The 24,422-nt window shown below is 37.6% G+C and overlaps 1 protein-coding gene across 8 annotated transcripts in view; it reads right to left on the bottom strand.

Annotated features, from left to right (window-relative positions):
• ARHGAP24 (Rho GTPase activating protein 24) overlaps positions 1 to 24,422 on the bottom strand; it is a 662,544-nt gene that overhangs the window by 49,814 nt on the left and 588,308 nt on the right. For 7 of the 8 annotated variants that reach the window (XM_078445943.2, XM_078445942.2, XM_078445946.1 and 4 more), the window contains 2 exons: positions 21,501 to 21,623; positions 939 to 1,146 (listed from right to left, as the gene is read on the bottom strand). In XM_078445943.2, coding sequence (XP_078302069.1) covers positions 939 to 1,146; positions 21,501 to 21,623 — 331 coding nt within the window. Of the gene's footprint in view, positions 1 to 938; positions 1,147 to 14,323; positions 17,227 to 21,500; positions 21,624 to 24,422 lie in introns of those variants that run through there. The other variant, XM_078445944.2, reaches the window with a different exon arrangement.

Here is a 24,422-nt window from a genome sequence, read left to right as displayed (position 1 = left end):
TCCCCTGAGGAAATTATCAAAATATAGAAAATACTAATGTGAATGTATACCCCCTACAATACTATTTATAATATAAATATAAGTGATATAAGTGATAAAAGTGATCGTATAAATATCCAAATTGTTGAAATAATTATGAATAATATACATGTAGAATGAAATATTAGATGTGAAAAATTATGCTTATAGAGGTTGCCAATCATCAAACATTAAGTTAAACTATACTAGAATGTTGGGGATATTTCAAATATTAATATGAAAAATATCAGCTATACTATACTACATTAATAATATTAGGAGAAAAAATATTATTTTCTACTAAATTAAAAAAAGTGAAGAGAAGGAGGTAATTTATAAAATATTACCATAAGTGTTTAATTCTTAGTGGAGTTATGGATGCTTTATATTTTCTTTTCTGGAACTTCCATTATTTCCTGAATTTCATCATGCTATATGTTTCTTGTTTCCTTATAAATCTATTCTAGATTAAGGTGGAGCTATATATTTAAAAATATGATGCTTTCATTATGATTAAAAACAGTTATTGTAACTACATTGCCAATATCCCGATCTCTGCTTATTAATACTTTTAATATCTCTTAGCTGAAAGAATTAGGAAGACACTGAACAGGAAAGACTCCTATTTTAAAAATTCACTTTTCTGATGCAAAAGCTTAATAGAGTGTTAATTTAGTTCCAAAGGAAAAGAATAAATAATGTTTTAAGGGGGACAAAAAGTATGGAAGAGAAATACATCTAAAGTGTCAAATTTTTGACTCTGTAAATTAATAAAAACAATCGACCCTCGTGTGGCTATAAAATCCATATTCTAAACTATTACAACATCCATTAAGGTTATATCCTCTCAGCTCACTGCATCTCTTCTGTTCGGTTTGGATTTCTCAGTGAAGGATGATTAGGAAAATCTTGAAAGCTACCTGTCAAATGATGGCTTCTCTCCACAGTCAAAGGCATCCTGGAGCTCCTTAACGAGGTTAGCCTGGCCTGGCAGTCGGAACAGACCCTCTTCCTTCAGCCCCCTTTGTCGGATAAAGTCCACACACTGCTCCACCAACATTGGAGCCAGACGGTTCCCATATCTCTTCTCATAACGGACAGTGTCTTCAAGTTTCTGTCCAAAAATGCCTGGAGGAATAAAGATTACAGTGAATGTGAAGAATCATTTCATTTTGTTACCTGAAAACAAAAAAACAAAACACAAAACACAAAAAAAAACCCAAAAAACAAAAAACCCTCAATGTTAAGGAAAAACAAAGATTGAAATGCTGGCAAGCATGTAACAATTGGTACTTCACATTTTTACAGAATCAAATCCACTATATACAATTCTCCAAATGGAAAGGATTTGTCATATGCTGTTCTTTCCCCCTATATTCCATATTTAATCCCCAAACCAAATAGAAATATAAAGTTGGAGATATCCCCTTGGATGTAAGAAACACTGCAATAAATATAACTTTAGTTTTGGGTTTTCTTTTCTTTTTCTTCTATTTTGGAAAAGGAATTGTATTGAAAAGCAGAAATATTCTGCAGAGAATAGTCAAATTCTACTGTTGTTACAGTTGTAACTTTACATCCAATTTTCCTTTAATTTAAATATTATTCATTTCTTTGTTCACCTTTTGTTTTCAATCAAGTGATGATGCCACGATTATAATCAAGTTGATAAAACCAGGAAAAAATGCCCAGAATTTTCATCCACATAAAATATTTCAGGCATTGTTTGCCTTTTAAAACCTTAAACTGTTAATTTATTTGAAAGGGAAAAATCTAAACTATGAAGCAGTACATACCAGAAGTGAGGAGGTGGGATCATGGTGGTTTACCCTAACAGATAGGAAGGAATATTTCATCACACATTGTCTAGAACTGCCAACACATGGTGGTAATAAAAAGCAGGCCAATTTTGCTCAATTTTATTACTGATTTTAAAATAACCACAAGGGATGAATTCTTTGCTGCATGCATTTGGAGCTGAACATCCATGATTTACCCTTGCTACCCCACTGATTAAGAAACAATTCCTCTAGCTATTTGTAGTTGGTGTGATCACTTCAGGATTAAGTCATGGAGTTGGAGCGCTGTTCGTGCAGGCCCTCAGGGCCCACAGTCCCAATGGAGTCACTGTTGTGTGTTCCAAGGCATCTGGAAGTGGTGTTCCTACTGATGACGAACAGGTGACTGGGCTGGAAATGGGAGGCCATGATGGTTGCATAGAGGGGACTGGACCCATAAAATATACTAGCCCCAAAGACCGTGTTGGGCACCAAGGAAGACCCTAATATTGTTCCTTCTGTCACCAATAAGCAAATAGTGGGCTGTATGTGCGAAGAGGACAACAGTGCTATCATCTGGGTCAAGTTGCACAAAGATGAGACCCAGTGATGCCCTAGCTGTGGACTCCATTATAAGCTGGTGTTCTACCAGTTAGCCCACTGAGCCTTTCTTTACACTAATTTACTCAAAATGTGCTGTAAACTTTTCTTCTTTCCAAAAAAGAATGACATTGTATTGGTTCTTCTCAAAAGAGAAAGGGAGGGAAAGAGAAAGAGAAAGAGAAAGAGAAAGAGAAAGAGAAAGAGAAAGAGAAAGAGAAAGAGAAAGAAAAACAATGCCTGTAAAATATATTAATATAAGGTGGTAGCTTGGCAAAAATGATCAACCTATGAAAAAAAAATGTAGGAAAAGCCAAAGCAAATGTCACTCCAATGTTCCCAGATGGGATGAATATCACTAAATAGTTTTAATGGTCTAATGATTTCATAAAAGGGAAAGAAAAATTAGTGTTGCATGTTGAAATTATGTGAGACTCCAGAATACTTGGAATTATTTTGAAAACATTAGGTTAAGAATTTGACAATAGAACACATGTTTTACCTCCCTATCTGTAAAATAATTTATGTATGGATTCAGCAGTGCAAAACCATCACATGCCAAGCAATAAACACTGCTACCGAAGAGAATATTTTCAGCCCTGCTAGAAACAATAACACAACAACAAACCAAACTATTCAACACCTGATATCAGATCTAGCATTAATGGAATTAATTTCCTTTTAGGAAAAAAGGTTGACTGAACTAATATTAAAATTCAAATACATTGAAAGCAAAATTAGAAAATGGCATCTTCTAAGGGCAGGAAAATTAATGTAGGTAACGGTTCTATCTAGTCGACCGCGGGCTTTCGAACAAGCAGCTTCTCAATGCTGTGTCAAACATTGTTTGATAACTCAACAGACATTCATACCCCCACTTTCTCTTGTCATTTCCATTTTAGGGGATGGAAAATTAAATGCCTCTCCCACTTTTTAAGAAGGCTTCTAGAGTCTCTAGGAAGGCTTTGTTGTTTTTATTTTTGTTGTTGTTGCTGCTGTTGTTTGATGAAAGAGGAAGACAGCTGGAATTGCCAATCACTCCTTTTTCCTATCATGAACTTGGACATGCTCTTTACTAATCTAAGAGTCATCTTTTGATCATTAGATAATCATTCATGAGGGAAAGGTTGAAAGATTCAGAGACAAGAGGGATGAAATCATTGAACCACTGACCCAATAACAGAAGCATCTTCTTTATGATTTTTTTAATGTGAGAAAAATGCATGTTTAATCACTGTTAGCTGAGTTTTCTGTTACTTACATCATTGTGAATTCTAGCTCATGAAGTGATAATAATGATTTTGAAGGTATTTTAGCATTTTTAATAACAAAGTTTGAAGACTGGCTATGAGATTGGTTATGAATGGAGAATACTGACTCTTTTTCTGTGGAGTTCTTTGATGCTTATTTGGCTGGGAAGTTTGGATTTTATTCTGCCAAAATTCAGAAAAGAGCCTTTTAAAGGCACTAAAAGTTCAGTTTTAAAAATAACAATGTTGACATCTGGGAATACATCTTATGCATCTGTAGTTTTTCACTCATTGTTTAAATTGATAAATATATTATCTAAAGTTTCTCTCTAAATCCAGCAGAAAATCTACTAAAGATGTTACAATTCAACATCTATGTGTGCTACAAATGAGAACCAAACTTCCAATATTTTGTTTCATACAGTAATAAAAAACAGTCAACACTCTCTTCTTAAAATTTTCAGGATTTATTTTTCCCCTAACAACTTAGGAACGAGATAAAGCAGTAAGCTTTGCTTTATAGCTATTCTCTCTTTCTCTTTCTTTCTTCCTTCCTTCTTTCTTTCTTTCTTTCTTTCTTTCTTTCTTTCTTTCTCTCTCTCTTTCTTTGTTTCCTTCCTTCTTTCCTTCCTTCCTTCCTCCTTTCCGTTTCCTTCCTTCCTTCCTTCCTTCCTTCCTTCCTTCCTTCCTTCCTTTCCTTCTGTTCTTTTTCTCTTTCTCCCTCCCTTTCCCTCTCTCTTTCTCTCTCTCTTTTTTTTTATACATACAGCCTTGCATTTGTGGTAAGCATATACTTAAGAAGTATAGCAAGAAACTTAATGCCAAAAGCCCTAACATCTTTCCATTTATTTAGTGCTTATTACATACTAAGTCTTTGACATATATTCTCTTATTTTAATAATAAATATGTAAGGTAACTATTTTATACATGAGGAAATTGGGGATTAAACAAATAGCCCAAGGTTAGTTACACAACACCAAGTGTCAGAATGAAAGTCCATATTCAGATTTATTCAGCTTTAAACCTTCGCTCATTCCCAAATACTAGTCTTCTTCCTCTTTATTTAATCACAATTATCATATGTCTTCATTTTCTAGTAATTTAAAATATTAGTAAATTCTAAAAATGAATAAAATAGAGTACCTTTTCTGTGCCATAGAGAGTTCTAACAGCTAAGATGTACTTATGTATTCCAGGCATGGGTACAAGTGGTTTACCAGTCATTTAAAAAGCTCACAGCACTCTGAGGTGGGCACCACTATTTTACCAAGGAAAGGACTGAAGCACAGAAAGGTTAAGTAATTTGCTGAATGTTACATAGCTAGTAAAAAATTATGGAACCAAGATTTCTTCAAGGCTGTTGGATTTCAGAGCCATTCTGTATCTATTACACAATACTGCACTGTGTGTATAATAGCTGAAAAATGAGTTATTGAGGAAAAATCTTGCTATTTACCAGCTTTCTGACCTAAATTTCTGTCATCACACGAGGAGGAGTGATTTCTGCTGAGAAAAATGCAAATTTTGAAGAAGGTCAGGAAAAAAAAATGGAGGGGAAAACTCTGAACATCTTGTGCGTTCTGTCCAAGGAAATTATTTCCTCTATGTAGAGATCTAAGACTATTTAGCAATATAATATGCAAAAGAGTTAAAGCATATAAATGATAGATACATATACTCAGAGATTTCTGTGGAAAAACAATCGTTTTCTGCTGTAAATCTGGTGTTGCAAAGAATTAGGAAATGGTTATAATAGACATATGCTTCCCATTTTGTGGCATTGAAAATAGAATGTCCCAAACATCTGTCTTACAATGGTAGATGTAAATCAATGTTGTCTATGAGCATGTTGTTTTGTGTGGAAAGTTAGAGAACATTTTTTAAGCTGTTTTGTTTAAGACTTTTAGTGAAGAAACAGCGAAACTTCAAATTTTAAGATTAACAAGACAGCACAAATGTCACAAGACTATCTCCAACTAGCAGCACAGGGAAAAGGACACATTGACTAGTAGATGATTAACAGGAATATACCTTGTTTTTTGAGTCATGCAAACAGTTCTAGCTATGTTCATTTAAATTCCTAAGAAGGTTTTACAGTCCCTGACAAAACCATCCCTGGAATTTCTGGGTGATAAAGGTACATCATGTGTACTTCTCTTGGAAATACATTGATGGTGTCATGAAGGATCACCAAGGAGGTGACTTTTCACTGGACTGAGAAAGTAAATTACACAGGTGATTTTATTACACCTGTGAGAAGCTGTTCCAACTGGAGAGAGAAAGAGAGAGAGGAGAGGGAGAGAAAGAGAGACAGAGAGAGAGAGGGAGAGAGATATCTAAATCTCCTTCAGGATGTGTGAGGTTCCTCCTTTATGTGATATATATACTCTTTATCTAGAGGCAGCTTGTGAAGTTACTGAGTGTGATAAGGTAAATATATTCAAATTCCACTCATCTTAAAAATGAATAAGCAAACACAAGGCCAAACCTTCTTGGACCTTCTGTACCTTGAAATAATTTATTATTTTTGCTCCTTGATTCCCAGTTAAGTTGTAACTCTGGCTCCATTTCGTCACTTTCTATCTTTTTGCCAACCTATTGCAATTTGGACTCTGACATTGTCATTCTACTAAAAGAGCTTTTTATATAGTCACCAACAACTTTCTAGTTGCCAAAGTACTGAAAGCCAGATTTATTTTTTATATTACTTTATGCCTCACTTCCTTTAAAATGGTCAATGCCACTCTTCTCTTATTCTTCTCATGTGTTACATAACTCTTGCCTTCCAGAATACTCTTATCAATCTCCTTCTTGACTATGCTACTTGCTACACACTTATCATAAATCTATTTGTCCTCTGGGTTCTGTCCTCAGCCCTATTTTTCTCTATTTGACACAACTTCTTTGCTTGACATTTAATCTCACTGTCTACCAATTATTCCCAGATTTGTATCTCAATTTGGGCTGCTCTTGTGACCCTTAGCATTGGATTTCTAAGTGCCCATGAGATACCTCAACATGGGTATCTCAAAACATCCCCAAACTCAGAATTTCTTAAACAAAGTCACCTTTTCTTGAAAACCTGCTCTATTTCCTATAATCCTGATTTTGGTTATCAGTTCCAGTTATCCCCCCAAACATTTGAAGTTCCATCTGAGAGTCAACCTAGATTCCTCCTTCCTAACTGATATCAATTGAATCACCACATGGGTCCCTTCCAAGCTCACTGCCACTACTTTAGGCCAGATCTTTAATATTTCTTTTTTTTTTTTCAATATATTAAATTTATTGTCAAATTGGTTTCCACACAACACCCAGTGCTCATCCCAAAAGGTGCCCTCCTCAATACCCATCACCTACCCTCCTCTCCCTCCCACCCCCCATCACCCCTCAGTTTGTTCTCAGTTTTTAACAGTCTCTTATGCTTTGGCTCTCTCCCACTCTAACCTCTTTTTTTTTCCTTCCCCTCCCCCATGGGTTTCTGTTAAGTTTCTCAGGATCCACATAAGAGTGAAAACATATGGTATCTGTCTTTCTCTGTATGGCTTATTTCACTTAGCATCACACTCTCCAGTTCCATCCACGTTGCTACAAAGGGCCATATTTCGTTCTTTCTCATTGCCACGTAGTACTCCATTGTGTATATAAACCACAATTTCTTTATCCATTCATCAGTTGATGGACATTTAGGCTCTTTCCATAATTTGGCTATTGTTGAGAGTGCTGCTATAAACATTGGGGTACAAGTGCCCCTATGCATCAGTACTCCTGTATCCCTTGGGTAAATTCCTAGTAATATTTCTTAATTGAGTTCGAAGAGCAGTGTACTCATTTCAGGCAAGTGCTGCCATGATGATCTTCATAACATTTAAATTGGATCATGACATTTCTTTGCTTTATGTCTTCCCTTGGTGCCCATTGGCCAACCAAACTCTTTTCCATGAAATACCAAGTCTCCACAATCTGAACTCTGCTTCTTTATCCACCATTCAATCAACAAATGTTTAGGTAGCACCCACTGTGTGACAGACACTGGCCATATCCACCTTAATTTCTACTGCTTGCTCACGAACAACATGCTGGACTATTAGCTGTTTCCTAAATGCAATATAACTTATCATATCTTCAGGCATCCTTACGGAAGGTAGATTTTGCCATCATGAGTCAGCCTAGGGAAACTTATTCTGTAAACCTTTCTTTTTTCCCTTCCTTCTCCACTCTGAGTACAAAAAGACTCAATATTCTACCAAACATTCACTGGTTATTATAGATTTGGACCTCCTTGGATTACAAGTTTTCTATCCATGTAAGATTTTTTGATTACTTAGAAGGTATTGGCAACAGACTGAGGTAAACTTTGGCTGTCTTTGTTTCTCAGTTCTGGACTAAATTGAATGACTTTTATTTTGATTTGTCTATATATCATGGTTGAATGTTCACTTTTAAATGAAAATTGTTATAAACCTGCTGATACCAAGACTTATTCTGCAGCAGGATTGCAGTAAGCAGAAGGATAAGTAAAAGCAAATTCTCTATATGGCTTAATTATCTCTAGGAAGAAAAGGGTGGAAATCGGAAAAAATCACTGACAGCAGGGAATTTGAGTAATAACTGAAAAGTTGTTTAACTTCTGGCTTTTCATCAGCACACCACAACTTTTTTGTTTTGTTTTGTTTTCAGGATTTTATAGATATCAGTGCCACAGCCTGAGAATTACTGATGAATGTCATTTTACATTGGAATTATTCACTCATTTCCATCACTGAGCAAGTGTTTTGTTTTAATGCACACATTAATTTCACAGACATTTATGGAGCCCTCCATCCTTACCCACTTTGGTATTAAGTTCCAGGGACATAAACAAGAGAGTTGTCTGTGTGTCTTAGTGCAGTCAGGCTGCTGTTACAGAACAGTCAGTAGCTTATACACTGTCTGAGTAGTTTTTACACAACCGAAATTTATTTCTCACAGTTCTGGAGGCTCAAGTCTGAGATCAGACCAGTACAGTTGGGTTCTGGGGACAGCCCTCTTCTGGGTTGCAAACTATCCATTTCTGGTTGCATTCTCAAGTGACAGCATAGGAAGGAGCAAAAGAGCTCTCTGGAGCCCTTTTACCAAGCAAGGCACTGATCCTATTCATAAGAGTGCCACTCTCACAACCAAATTACTTCCTAATACCATTTGGTTTTCAACACAGGAATTTAGAGGGGACACACAACTCTGCCTACTCAACTCCAGAATCACTTGGTACATGCTCCATAAAATTTTGATATTATGAATTAATGAGCTAAGTCATTTATACACAATCAAAATAAAAGACATCCAATTTAGTCCAGAACTAGGAAACAAAGAGCCAAAGTTTACTTCAGTCTGTCGCCAACACTTTCTAAGTAACCAAAAAATCTTATATGGATAGTAAACTTGTAATCCAAGGAGGTCTGAGTCTATAATAACCAGCGAATGTTTGGTACAATTTTTTTAAAATTTTTTTTAACGTTTATTCATTTTTGAGAGACAGACAGAGACAGAGTGTTAGCAGGGGAGGGACAGAGAGATAGGGAGACACAGAATCCAAAGCAGGTTCCAGGCTCTGAGCTGTCAGCATAGAGCCTGATGTGGGGCTCGAACTCACAAATCCTGAGATCATGACCTAAGCTGAAGTCGAATGATTAACCAACTGAGCCACCCAGGTGTCCCATAGAATCATGACTCTTTTTGTAGTCAGAGTGGAGAAGGAAGGGGAAAAAGAAAGACTTAGAAAACCTAAGAAGTGTAATAATGTCAGCATAGTGGCCCAGTGGCCTAGATCTCACACCAGTAGACCAAGACATGCAATTTACATGTATTTTCTTATTTGACCACTCACACGTATTCTGCAAGGAGACTTCCCTTCTACAAACTGATTCAGAGATGCTAGGTGACCTGAGGACACACATCTAAAAAGTGGCAGGTCTAGGGATACAAACACAGGTCTGTACCATTCTAAAAGTCTTCCTTTTACACTATGTTACATTAATTCAATGTAGTCATTTTTTTTTCCCATAGGCATACTGACCACTCTCTTAGGATGATATGGAGAAAATGTCTCAATCTGATTTCTATCTAGATTATTAAATCTGATTTTATATAGTGCAGATGAATCACTGCCATTCCAGATAAGACCATGGTCAGTCTTTTGTTCATGAACTCCTCAGCCTTTATGTATGATTTGTTGTAGTGCTTATCACAGAGTAATTATTTATGTTCCTTTATCTCCAAGGAGTATGTGAACTCATAGATTCAAGGCAACCTTTTTGCCTACTCAACTCCAGAATAACTTGGTACATGCTCCATAAAATTTTGATATCATGAATTAATGAGCTAACTCATTCATAGCACCATTTAAAATTATACAGATTTAGATAGCAGCATTCTCTTGGACAAATCAATTTCCATAAATGAGATTACAATATATACAACATACAATAAACTTCAAAGAAAATGTTGGTTTTATTCATAACCATGACAAAGACAGCCTATTTTAATTCATTATTGCTTATGGACCTATAGGAAAAGATACATAATAATACTGTACTTCACCAATTTGCAAGAAACCTTGAATCCTTAATTGAATAGGCCTATTGCCATTCTTTACTCTGGGAAGAAGTAAACAAATCTATGTCTATGTCTACGTCTATGTGTAGCTCTATCTCCATCTATCTCTATCTCTATCATCTATTTATCATCTATCTTTTACCACTAATGTGTATAAAGCACTTTAAAAAAATATTCACTTATTTATTATTTTGAGAGAAAGAGAGCACAAGCAGGGGAGGGGCAGAGAGAGAGAATCCCGAGTAGGGTCCATGATATCAGCACAGAGCCTGAAGCAGGCTCAAACCCACGAACTGTGAGATCATGACCTGAGCTGAAATCAAGAGTTGGATGCTTAACTGACTGAGCCACCCAGGCACCCCTAAATGTGTATAAAGCACTTCAAGATGGCTAGGAAGATAAGGCAGTCAGGTGGCAGCATTTAAGAAATATACAGGTTACAAGAAGGCTTGGGTCAATAAAGAAGGCTTGATGAAGAAATAAGACCCAGCAATGTCTAGAAGGAAGTACAAAGTTTGAACAGACAGCAGAGAGAGTGTCATAGCATAATGAAAAAAAAGCAAAGGCCTGGCACAGGATATATGTTTAGGAAGAAAGAGTGGGACAGTCTGGGGAATTGGGAGTTTATTCTCCCAGGAATAGATGGATGTGGTTATAAGGCCTTGATAATTACATGAAACAGTTAGGAGTTCCTCCTGGGAGCAATAGGGACGCATCAAAATGTTTGAGGGGTGCCTGGGTGCCTTAGTTAGTTAAGTGTCTGACTCTTGGTCTCGGCTCAGGTCATGAATTGGAATTTTCTCTCTGTCTTCTCCTGCTCTCTCTCTCTGAAAATAAATAAATAAACTTAAAAAAAATGTTTGAGTTGTAGGACGATGTTTGAGAGTACTATTTCAGGAATACCAACCGGTCAATGCTTTACAAATAGCCTGTGTGTTGTAGGAATTTGTGAAGAACATTAGGTTGGAAACAAGTGAGGATGGATGCTGTCTTGAAGAGCCACTTCTTAGGTTGAAATAAGTTGTGCGCATGAAGCAATAAAGGCACAGAGAACTCAGGTGAAGGAAACATAAAAGGAGCTGGAAGTCTATGAAGAAGGAAGAAGCAACAGTTTCATGACCAGTAACTGGTTACGGTGTAGGGGAAAGCTCTAGATAATTAATGATAACTTATCTCTAAGACAGAGCAACTCAGGAAATCAAACACACAAACAAAAACAAGATATAGTTAGAGTTTCCTCCAGTGTGTCCCATGAGCATAACATCCTTAAACTAGCTAGCTGCCCTATTGTGACTAGAAATTAACACTAACATTCAGGAACCAAAGTAGTTGGTAATCAAAAGGTTGCTTACGCTGCTTTGCGTATCACACATTAGTCTTACAGAGGTAAAAAAAAAAAAAATTACATACATAGTTTCAAAATCAACAGGATAAAAAAACATTGTAACCATTATCTCTCCAGAACATAAATCCAAAGCACTGCTATCCCCCCAGCATCCTGCCTAATAGATGTTTATCAGTTCCTACATTTTTAAAACCACTGGGAAAGCATTTTCAGTGATCTTTATTAGTACCCAGACAAAGAAATGGAGAGATGAAAAGGACAGTAAGGGACCAAAGGGGTCTGGAAGAGAAAGCAACCTTGAGAATTTAGTTACAGCCTGCCCAGCATGCAGGCTCCATTATCACCAGGCTTCTGGAAACTTTAACTCAACTCCACACTTCATTCAAGGGCATTTCTAAAGCTGCGAGTCTTCTCTGCTGTTGGCCTACCCCTGACAACGGTAAAAAAAATATGCTTTAAATGTGGATCAGGAAAAGCAGACACATCAGCATTCTTTGCTTCTGGGTGCTTTTCCATGAATCATGCACTCCCCCTTTTACTTTCATTGAAATAACTTAAGCTGATGCTCTCCAACAGGCTTGGTTGAGGAACGCAGAAACAGGTCCACTTCTCCAACTACTTGAGTGCCCAGGGGATTAAACAAAGCACAAAAGAACACTCTCTTCTTAAGGTAGCATGGTTTAGGGACCCAGGATTGAAAGAGAAGTTCATTCTTTTCCATGCAGGACCTTAAACAAAGATGTAAACCCCTCCCTCCCCCCCTTCCCCCCCCCCCACCCCCACCCAGTGAGTCACGCCACTGCAGGCTGGAGTGATTAGTGCTGCACACACAGAAGCAGCTTCTCTCCCAGAGCCTCTCTGCATAATTGTCGTCCTGCAGCCAGGGAACAAGAGGCTGGTGTGCCGCTGGCTCTGGCTAAAAGGGAAGGAAACTTAAAACGGCTTGATGCTTCCTGTTCCTCCCCTCCTTTATGGTTCTGACAGAAACCAGAATACAGTTTTGTAAATTAGAAATCTGTTAATCCTTGACTCACATGCTAAACATTCCTCAGGTTACTAAGACTTTGCATAGAAAAGGACAATAGTTTAAAATTAACCCACAGGAGATGACAGATAGTTAGAACCCACTCCTGTGGGTGCCATTTGCCAGCCCATGGGGATTCTCTTTGCAGGCAATGCCTTCCCTTGTTGGGAAGAGGGCATGATCAGCAGTCTTAGTCAGGATCCTTGAAGATAGGCTATACTCCACTATTGGAGAGGAGGTGGAGAAAGGTCAAAAACATCTTGCCATGTGCTTCAAAGATATATTAATTGCCCCCAGAACATCTCATGTTACAAATGAGCAGCAATAGGCTGGAAAAGTAGACTTTCTCTGTGAGTTTGGATAAACTCAATTTAGTTGCTGAGAGCAGGAAGAGCTAGAAAACGAGAACATGTCCTTAAGCAATTACTCCCTAGCTTTTCTCAGTTTCTATTGTTATCAAATTCTCTGTCAATGATGCAGTCTTAACAGTAACCTTGAAATCTCTATAGATCTATAAAATATGAGACAAGTATCTCTCAATTACCTTTGTGGATGAGAGAGGAATATAAATGAATACCTGAATTCCTTGCTAATAATGTATGATAATGATCATAGGCAGATCTCAAGTGCTCAAAGGGAAGGACTCAGAAAGAACAAGGTTTAATCTTAAAAGTTCCTGCTATATTTTGCTTTACACAAGCGTTTTTTTCTTACTTTGTTTTCTTCTCTCTTCTGTTGGTTACTAAGTAGAAAGGGTTAATAGGTAGCAGATCAAAGAAAAAAGGGAGAAAGAACTTTAGATGTTACTCATGTCTGCTCCTGATTAAATTATTAGCTTACTATATATGACATTAAATTATAATTACCTATTTCAGTTTAAATAATCACCTCATTTAATTATTCCACTTTTAAAGCAAAAGGTCATTTAAAACTATTTTGATGCAGAAATGTTTTCTAAAAGCATTTTATTTTACCTATGAGTACTCTTTAACTCCCTCTGCACAAATCAATTCTGAAATTCTTAGCCTCTTTTATTGATCAGAAATTGTTAAATATTTTCCCACTTCTTGTACCTGATAGCTCCTATCTTTGGCCTCTCCCAATGCTGCCTTTTGATATATTTGGAAAGTCAAGGTGACTCCTATTTCTAATCAGTGTTAGTCAATATGGTTGAAAGGCTCCTGAAAAGGGGTCACTACAGATCATCTGATTATTAAAATTTTCTCAGCAGGGGAGGTGAGGCAAGCACAGGCAGCCAGAACCAAAGCAATGTGATGGGAGTAGAGAACAAGGGCCTGAGAGGGACCGATTTCAAGAAGTAACAACATGGCTGCTTGGTTTGGGGCTGAGAACAGCCCATGGTAGCCTTGGCCCCTCCTCTCAGAATGGCCAGGCAGGCTTGCTTGGTTTTCCATCAGTCAAGGTGATCCCTATAGGACTATCATTCTTTAAGCCCCACCTATCTGGCCCATTCACCGTCATAAACAGATCAATACGAACCTTGAAAAATAAATATAGACAAGCAGAGACACAGATAAATCACTCCTGTACAGTTCTAAGCTCTCGACAAGCAGAGACATACATAAATCACTCTTGTACAGTTCTAAGCTCTTGGTTTTCAAAGTCCCATTTTATCTGAACATAAACTGACCTTAAAGCACCACAGAATATTTGTATATTTTTTAAATGGACATTAACAGATCATCTACCTACCTTTCCGAAAACTAAAACACCGTTTGATTCTTCTGTATGTAGTTTTAGGAATGAACGGAGTTGACGCTAAGGCACCTGAGGGGCGTCCCCCAGTATTTCGGTCTTCAGGCATCATACAGGCCCGAAGTTCTGAATCAGTTCCAGGCTTCCTTTAAAACCTGCCTCTGTGTGATACCCCACGGCCACTCCTTCTCATGTTTATTTGTTAGGGCTGAAGTGCTGATTCCTAGAACTTGAAGGCTTTGATCATCCAGGTCCCAGATCAGGGATAAGTTACCACCTCTCATTTACTTCTCTTTTGGCAAAAACTTCCTTTTCTCTTGCCTAATCCAAGGAGCTTTAAGATTTGGGTGTTTTGTTTTAAGTTTCTGCAGACATTCCAAAATGTCACAGCAAAAAGAACGGCAGCCAGCCGCACCTTCCATTCAAACAGCAGGAATTGTTTTGTTTTGTTTTGTTGTTTTTGTTTTTTGTTTTTTTTTTGTTTGTTTTTTGGTTTTTTTTTTATTAAGAACTGTCTTCTCAGCTGGAACTGAGGGGACTGAGATTCCTCTGGAAAGGTCAGCAAATAGTCGTGTGCAAGGGGAATAAAAGGAACAATGACAAAAAGGCCCCTGAGGAATACTTCAGGACGGTCCTTGCTGGCTCCTTTCATCTGAGCGAAAGGGGAAGCAAATAATGGCACCTTCTCCAGAAAGCATTTCAGTGCATGATAGGTTCTTTTCAAAGGACTCCCCTGTTCCTTTTACAGCACCCCTCATCCTTTGATGCTCTCTGCAGGCTTCTCCCTTTTCCCGTCTGTCTTCAAACTCCCAGGGCTCCAGAGGGAATCGCCACGTCAGGACAGTTGAGTGCCCATTCCAAGCAGCCTCCTCGGATCTGTGGTGGAGGCAGCTCTGCAGGGAGCCTCTCCTCCCCCTCCTCTTGCTCCGTCTCCCCTTTTCTGAATGAGGGCTGGGCGGGAGCTGGCACAGCCTCGGCTGCCTCCGTCACCGTGGCTGCGACCGCCTTCAGTGCCCGCCGGTCACATGCAGCAGGTGCAATCACAACAGTATGAGGGGAGGAGGGAGAATGCCACACAGCCTGTGAACCCCTTTCTTCTTCGTCTGACTTGGTATTGACTTCTCTGCCCTTGTCTGTGCAGCTCCTTGAGAGCTGGCTGCCTCAGCCCCTCCAGAAATCAAACAGCACCAAACCAACCTCAAGGGGGTGAACTTGCACCCCCTCCTTCCTGCATTTATTCTCTTCCTATACAAGACTTTTTCAGAGATTTTCCGACTGAATCTATTTGTGAGTGCTGATTTAAATGTGCATATCACTAAAACATATGTGTCTGTACTGGTACGTACGTGTGTGTCTGAAATAGAAAAATATTCTCAATCTGGTAACAGAGAACTTGCAGGTACAATTATCATAAAACAAGTCAACTCAACTCATGTGTGTGTGTGTTTATACATATTTATACATACATATATTTCTCTGGTTACGGTTTGAAAACCAATCCTGTTTTCAACTTTCTCCTCTGCTCTTGGCGTGCACCCTCTCCACCCCAGACCCCATGTCTACCCATACTCTCAATCCCACCCACTGAACAATTTACTCACTGAGTTAATCATTCATCCACCTGGCTGTTCCATGAGCAGATGTGGAATGCTAGTGCTTTAACCCCAACTGACCCCCAAAGGTCTCTGCGTGCCTTTCTAGCCATTTGACAGGAACACTACAAAACTGAGGATACTACAAAGGTACTCCCTTTAGAAAAATCATTACTCTGACCAGCATGCCCAGATTGGTTATGGTTTGTCACTGAAGGAATCATTAGTGGTTATTTCTTTCCTATGTTTCACACTTGTTTTTCCCTTCAGCGTCACTGCTACTAGAAAAATAAGGAAGCACACAGTGTAACTCAGTATAAACAAGACAGTGACAATGCCAGACTGGGAAACACCTCGCCAGCTGCAAACTTCACTGACCTGAGTACTGGCATGGAGCGAACACATGTAACCCCAGGACTCTGGAGCTGGAACGAATCGCAGTTAAAATGGTTTTGTCTAATTTTCTTATTTCACAAACAAGGAAACTGAAAGTCCGGGGTAAATACCCCTTATCCAAGATCACACAGCTGTCTATGTCAGAGGCAAGAAGACCACATTGTCTCCTGCTTGACTGCATGCCAGTTATTCATCATGTGGATTATTCACATTCAGTACTTTTACTGCATCGATGGGTCTCTGACTCAACTTTTTTTGTAAGGAGACAGAAATACAGGAGGAACCTAATTTTGTTAGTAGCTAAACTTAGGCAAACCACTCAGACCTAATGAACACTCAATGGATTCACACTCTTCCTAGATCCTGTGCTTGGTACTTCCATATATATTACCCCCAAAACAATGGAAAATAATTGTAAAACAGCAACAGCAACAACAACAACAACAAAACTGTAAAAAAAGTAAACAAACAAGCAAAACAAAACCCTTAAACTTTCCCAAAGCTAAATAAATATTTTGACATCCTAACTTTTGGATTTAACTTTTAGGCAGAAACCATATGCCTCTCAGCATTACCAATGGGGAAGCAACTGTTTACAATTGGTTTTAAGCCGATAACACAAAGCTGAAGTATCTAGATTCAATACTGAATTTTGTTATCAGGTTAGGTTGTTAAGTGAATGTTCACTCCCATTTCCATTGGTTCCCTTCTCTTATCTGATTATCTGTTTTAGGTTTTCTTTATTAAATAAAAAGAAAAGACCTGTAGTTCCAAAGCCATGTTTTTCACATAATAGTTTTTCATTTCTAAGAGACTGAAAGTTTGGCAATCTCCTTCGGTGTCTCCTATTTTTAATAAAATGTCTTATTATTGTAATGGTAAAAACAGAATATTTTACATATCTATGCAGCCTGAACAAAAATTAGCTTAGGTGTCTCATGAAAAACTTTAACTTTTTAAAACATATGTTGTGAAACGGCAGTATAGGTAATGCAATGCCCTTTTTAAAATAAACATATTAAAAATGTATCCAAAGGTGGTATACAGAAATTATAAATCAGAGTGATACGTCACCTTCCAAATGTCTTTACAGATACCATTTAATCAGTGACCATAGCAATATTTAAATGTTGGGAGGGAGATTAGAATCTATGAAGTCTTTGTTCAGGATTAACAGGCTTGGGTTCCGTAATTTAGGGAGGAGAGATATATTTTCTTATGAAAGGCAATTACAGCAGTTGATATTTTTAACAGCTTTTCTGAAATATAATTCACATATCATAGAATTTATCCATTTCAAGTGTACAATTCAATGATTTCCACCATATTCACAGATATATACAACCATCAACAGTTTTAGAATATTTTCATCACCTCAAAAAGAGATCCCACATCGTGGGCTATCACCCATCCCCTCCAACATTCCTATCCCAGCACTAAGTGACCATTAATCTCCTGTCTGTGTCTCGCTTTCCCTGTTCTGTATTTTCATATGAACAGAATCATATGCTATGTAGCCTTTTGTGACTGGCTTCTTCTACTTAGCATGATGTTTTCAAGGTTTATTCACATTGTAGCATGTAGTAGTACCTTATTCCTTTTTTAATGACTGCATAATAATCCCTGGTGTAGATATACTACACGGACATTTGGGTGTTCCCACTTTTTGGCTGTTAGCAATAATGCTGCTATAAATATTCATGTACAAGCTTCTGTGTGGACATATGTTTTCATTTCTCTTGGGTATATATCTATCGAGGGGTGCTGGTCATATGATACTTCTGCATTTAATTGATTGAGGAACTGCCAGACTCTTTTCCAAAGCAGCTGTACCATTTTACAGTCCGATTAGCAACATAGGAGCCATTTGATTTCTTCACATCCTCATCGATACTTATTATTGGACTTTTTGACTCTAGCCATCTTAGTGGGCATTAAGTGTTATCTCATTGTGATTTTGATTTGCATTTCCCAGATGACTAATGACTGAGCATTTTTTCATGTGCTTTTTGGCCATTTGCATGTTTTCCTTGGAGAAATGTTTATTCAGATTCTTTGCTCATCTTTTAATGGAGTCAAACTGATTCCAATTTTTAATTTCTCTTTAATACTGAGTTGTAAGAGTTCATTATAAGTTCTGGATCCAAGTTCATTATTAGATATATGATCCGGAAATACCTACCTCCTCCCAATCTGTTGGTTACATTTTCACTTTCTTGGTGATATCAATTCAGGTATTTTTGAAGGACTTGAAAAAACATATTTACTTTAATTATTACAATTTAATTTTTTTTTGTTTTGTTTTCATGTACCAGTAAGTACCAGTGCAAGTTTTATTATCAGAAAGGCATGGGCTTGTGATTGTGGGTTTGTTAATCCCACAGTAGAGGTAATAGGTCACACTATTGCACAAGAAAGCAGGAGGAAGCCCACAAGCCAGAGGCCATGGGTTGTCTTCCTAGTTCTGTTATTCATAGTGTGGCTGACATTTGTCAAGTTACTCACCCTACCTGGGTCCCAATGACCTAATCCACAAAATGTGGCACTGAACTGAAACAGTGGTTTTAAAATATTCTTTATCAGTAAAAAACATATTTTCAATGAAATGTTAAGTGGACTCCTAATAGATAAGATAGATAAAAGAGTTTCCAGGTATATAAGTGTGTTTGAAACTCAAATTTTTAATATTTCTTTAAAATTCAATCAAAGAGCAGGGAGGGGGTATGTTAATACAAACATCTGAAACCCTAGATTATAGGTGACAGTTGTGATCTTTTATCAATGTCAATATTCAGTTTGGTTCTATATTCTGTATTAACTTTTAAAAATTCTAACGTTCAGTTAAATCACAAAGGATTTATTGTAAAGTAAATGAGTACTTTGAAAGCTTGTCTTGCAATCTCATAACACTCTTCAGTTAAACAAAAAGGGTAGAAATTTTTTTATAGGAGCATTGTTTCTATGGTAAGTGTTCTATGCTAAAATATAGGTCTTTACAAGTAAATTTCAATCAAGCACTTATGAAATCCCTGAAGCTCATTCCATAAGATAAGGTACAGTAGTCCCTTGTTATCCATGGGAAACATGTTCCAAGACTCCCAGTGGATGGATGCCTGAACTTTACATATGCTATGTTATTTACTATAGATACATACTCATGATAAAGTTTGATTTAAAAATTGAGCACAGTGAGAGATTAAAAATAATAATTAACAATAAAATAGAATAATTATAACAATACTGTAATAAAGGTGGTTGCTTCCTCTCAAAATATCTTGTACTGTACTCACCCTTCTTGCGATGATGTGAGATGGTAAAATGCCTATGTGATAAGATGAAGTGGGGTGAATGACATATGTACCGTGACACACTATTAGACTACTATTGACCTTCTGACAATAGGTCAGAAGGAGTATTATCTGCTTCTGGACAGTGGTAGGCCACGAATAACTAAAAACTATGGAAAGTGAAACTGCAGATGAGGGGGACTACTGTATATAAACCTATCAACTACTAGAGCATCCCTTCCAAGTTCATAAATTTGAAGACTTACATACAGCTCAGAGCTGTTGTCTAGTCCCACTGGGATAACTTCTGGGACTCCTGGGCTGGTGGGAACTCCTGTGGCCACTGATTTGATAAAGCTAATTGGATCTCATTCATTTCTCTTAAGAAAGGGACAGATGGACGAGGAAGAAAGGGAGAGAATAGCACACTTGATGGATATAATCCCTGAACAAAAATACCTCCTTCAGCAGATATTAAGGGAATCCCTTAATTCAGAAGCCCCAGAAATTTGATAGCAGGGGGGAAGAGAGCCGTTAGAAATGACAGTGACTGAGTACACCTCTCAATAATAATCATGAGCCACTAATGACTAATGTTGTAGCCGGTGGGGGTGGGGGGGTGTCTCATCCCACAGGACTTTTCAAATGCTTTACACAGTCATTTACTAGCCATTTTAGTATATGAATAGGGTGACCATATAAGTTGCCACCCAAACTAGGACATCAAGAAAATGAAAAACAGCCCTATCAATAATTATCTTGGGACAACAGTTGTAAACCAGACTGTTACCAGGCAAACTGGGATGAATAGTTGCCCTGGTTAGGAACCTCTGCCTTGCCCAACAGAAGACACTGTTAGAAAACAGACAATTTCCAGACATGTATCATTCACCTGGTAAAACCTAACTTTCCAACTTTTTAAAGTACACCTTTGAAGTTATTCTAAGATGTAGAATGGGGAGTCAGCCTAAGAAGTATCTAATATATTAAGGGAAAAAAGAATCACTTCTGAATTCAGGGTGCTGCCAATACACAAAAGAGAATATAAAATAAATATTAGAATTATAATCAGTTTGCTAAATATGAATTTGATTTAATATAATTTATTTTAACTACATTCACATAAAATAATTAGGCTTTACATTTTGGGAAGTGCATGTTGGCTATAGATAAATTTTTTTGAGTTCTTCTTGATTTGGTTTCCAGTACTGAATTTTTACTTTAAATAATTTTTCTGTTTACATTATATCTGCTTATCTATTTTATCTCTTTTATATTCCTTGATAGACAAAGATTATTTCTTTTACCCTTTCTTCCTCCTTTTGGTTCTATTTACAGCACCAGTTAGTTTATTCTTCACATGGCACATTCTCAAAACTATATTAACTAAGATTTTTAAAAACTTATCAAATCCACAAACACTTGTCAGATCACAAAGCATTTTTTTTAAATCTAGTAATCAGTGGATTATCATCTAGAGCATTGCTATTCTTCTTTGATATTGCTGCGCATCTTGGGGCTACGATCCCTTCCAAAGATCCTAGTCAAAAATGCTTTGCCCCATATCTGCAGGGTCTTAACTAATCTATATTATAGTATCATTCCCATAACTATTTATTGTTAGTGAAATGGAAAAATTAAAAAAAAAAAACCCATATCATCCCTTTTTATAATTCAAGATATTCATAGAAAAAGATCAGTTATTGATATTTGATCTAAATTTAACTTCTGGGAGTTACTTACATATATACCTTAACAATAATATGGTATAATTTACTATTTATTTTAACACTCATCCATTTGAAAATAGGAGCTGATAATAACATCAACTGGGAGCAGAGAAAGGGTGAACAGGTTTGGCTGACCTTTCTGTTTTTCCATGATTCTATATATACTCACCTCCACCAAAAGGTCCCCATATGACTCGACGGATGGACTTAACCCAGTCTTCCATATCATTCTGGGTGCTCGCCATAAGGAGGTAGCTCTCATGGTTTGCTGTCATCCGATCTCGATCGCCTCCTATAAGACAGTAACACATGAGTGTATGCTCGGCTGAAGTTTCTTCATCAGCAGCAGGAGTCCCTGAAATGTACACTGTGCCTACCCAATCAATTGGAAATATTTACCATGGCTTCAGTATGAAAAAAAAATCTGCTTAAAAAGGAAAGGCTCTTATGTTTCCAGGAGAAAACTGGAGAACAAATGTCATTCCCCAAACAAAGCCTGCCTTTTTGTCCTAGCAACAGTCCATAGGTCTGCATTAACTTATAATCCAATCTAGTCACACTGCACTGTTGAACAAGGAGAATTGGCAAAGCAAAATGAAAGATGGAGAAATAATCCACAGAGTCTGGATGTTCATTGGAAGCAAGTGCTGAGAAGTCTAAGCACTTCTTAGTCCACACACAGTGAGGCCACCAGGACATCATGGGTAAGCAGGGGAGCTCTAGGAAAGGGAAAAGAACCACATGTAAAACTTTTGACCCAGAGGTCCTCCTGTATTCCTCCATCCTGGAAAATAAGGCTCTGCTCCCAGAACACACCTGCAGGGTGGGCAAACAAAGAAAAGAGAAGAACACACAAGCCTGCCCACAAATTAAACCCCTAGATGGCCCTCACGCCGAAGCGTGAGCTTTGAAACCCCAGTGGTGCCTCCATGCAAAAGCTTGATGGTTTCTCTTATTTCACCCTCCAAAAGAACAACCCATATACTTAAAAAATTTTTTTTAATGTTTATTTATTCTTGAGACAGAGACAGAGTGTGAATAGGGGAGGGATAGAGAGAGACGGAGACACAGAATATGAAGCAGGTTCCAGGCTCTGAGCTGTCAGCACAGAGCCCGACGCGGGGCTCGAACCCACGAACTGTGAGATCATGACCTGAGCTGAAGTCGGATGCTTAACCGACTGAGCCACCCAAGCGCCCCCATATACTTTTAAACCTTTATAGTCTCCAATATCAACTTTGAAGTGCCAGACGTCTGATGCATGTGATTTAATTTCTTAGAGATGTTTTATAGCATTTACATTTCCCTGGTGACTCAATTTTCTCATTGACAAAACAGGCATCACCGTATATGACCCTGAAAGAGGTCTTGAGGCATGGTTTTTCTTACTTCCTATCTTGTGGTTAAAGACATGTATCAGCAACTATATTGCTTCATTTTCTTCGAAAATAATTAGTGTTGTTCATGGAAGGAATAATTAAGGAAATGGAACATTTAACTGAATTCTGAAAATATTTTAGTATTATACTAACTTCTAAGGCGCTCCAAATATCTATGAATATTTAACTATTCACTAAGTGAACACTAAGCGTTGTACGTTTGCAGCCTTGGGTTGAACTGATTCATATGCAAGTGTTGTGTTTGATGGAAACCTTGCTGTTTGGTTTCTAAGTGGATCTGAACACCTTCATGAGGAGCTTGCATGCTCCAATTCACAATAGGCTCACCATTCACTGTTCTTTCCCACCCAACCCAACTTGCACATAGCCGTGAAAGTTGTAGGCATTGAATCTGCAACCTCTGAATTCTATACAGCTGTCCTAAGTTGATAAATACAGTTATTCTACCACTGATGTGAATGTCAGAACAGGCGAAAGGTCAGAGAAGTGAAATAACTTTAAGCTTATCAGACGAACAACTAAAATTGGTGATGTACATTTTATACAACTGGATGGAAGTAGGAGGAGGGGCTGAGGAACCACAGCAAAGTGGTTTCTTAACATTTACAAAATTCCTGAAAAAATAAGACTAAACTTCTCACATTATAAAGAACACCTCACTGTTTGGGAAACAATAACCCTCTTACACCTGTAGGTCTATCCTCGGTCAGTCATCACTTTAAGTAACTTGTATCTGAAAAAGCGTCAGTTCAGGAGTCAGAAAACCTACCTGTAATTTTATATTAGCTGCTTAATTTCTGGGAAATTACATAACTTTTGCAAACTCAGTGTTTTTAACTATGATTTAGATATAAAAATACTGTTATAGTACATTTTTGTGAGAATTCAATGAAATAAAGTAAGAATATTAGCCCGGTGTTAGGCTAAAGGAGAAATGCTGCAAACACCAATTCAGTCTCATTTAATGGCTACTACACCTACAAATGCAAAAAGAACATATTACATTTAACTTCACCTCAGAGGGGCACCTGGGTGGCTCAGTCGGTTAAGCGACTGATTTCAGCTCGGCTCATAGTTTTGGAGACCCCGCCCCCCACCAACCATCCCAACCATCGTTCGCTCTGTGCTGACGGCTGACAGCTCAGAGCTTGGAGCCTGATTCAGATTCTGTCTCCCTCTCTCTCTCTGCCCCTCCCCCACTCGCACTCTGTCTCTGTCTCTCTCTCAAAAATAAATAAACTTAAAAAAAAAAATTTAATTTGACCCCAGAGATATTATGTGTAGCAGGTGCTTGGAAACAATTAGTCAATTTTATATATATATACATATATATAATCATATATATATATGATGTCATTATATATTATACATATAATTATCATTTTAAAGGCTATCTTTACTTGATACATAACAATGCACATTGAAATTATATACTGTACATATATGTAAATATGCCAACGTTAATATGCATGTGGCCGTATAACATAAAAGCAGCAGAAAAAACTAAATGACAAAAGAAAAATAGGCTTCATTTGACACAGCGCAGTACTAATAATTTATTTTGTGTTCTTACCCATTTATACCATAGTACTAGCCAAAAATTTACCATTGTGAAATGAAAATATTTTAATTATTGTCTTTGCCTAAGGGACGCTTAGTAATTCGGGCGGCAATATCCTGCTGTGTCACTC

This window comes from Panthera onca, chromosome B1 (genome assembly GCF_046562875.1).
Source record: "Panthera onca isolate mPanOnc1 chromosome B1, mPanOnc1 haplotype 2, whole genome shotgun sequence".
Classification (NCBI taxonomy): Eukaryota; Metazoa; Chordata; class Mammalia; order Carnivora; family Felidae; genus Panthera; species Panthera onca.
Note: the sequence above shows the minus strand (reverse complement) of the source record. Positions and strands in the feature narration are given on the sequence as shown.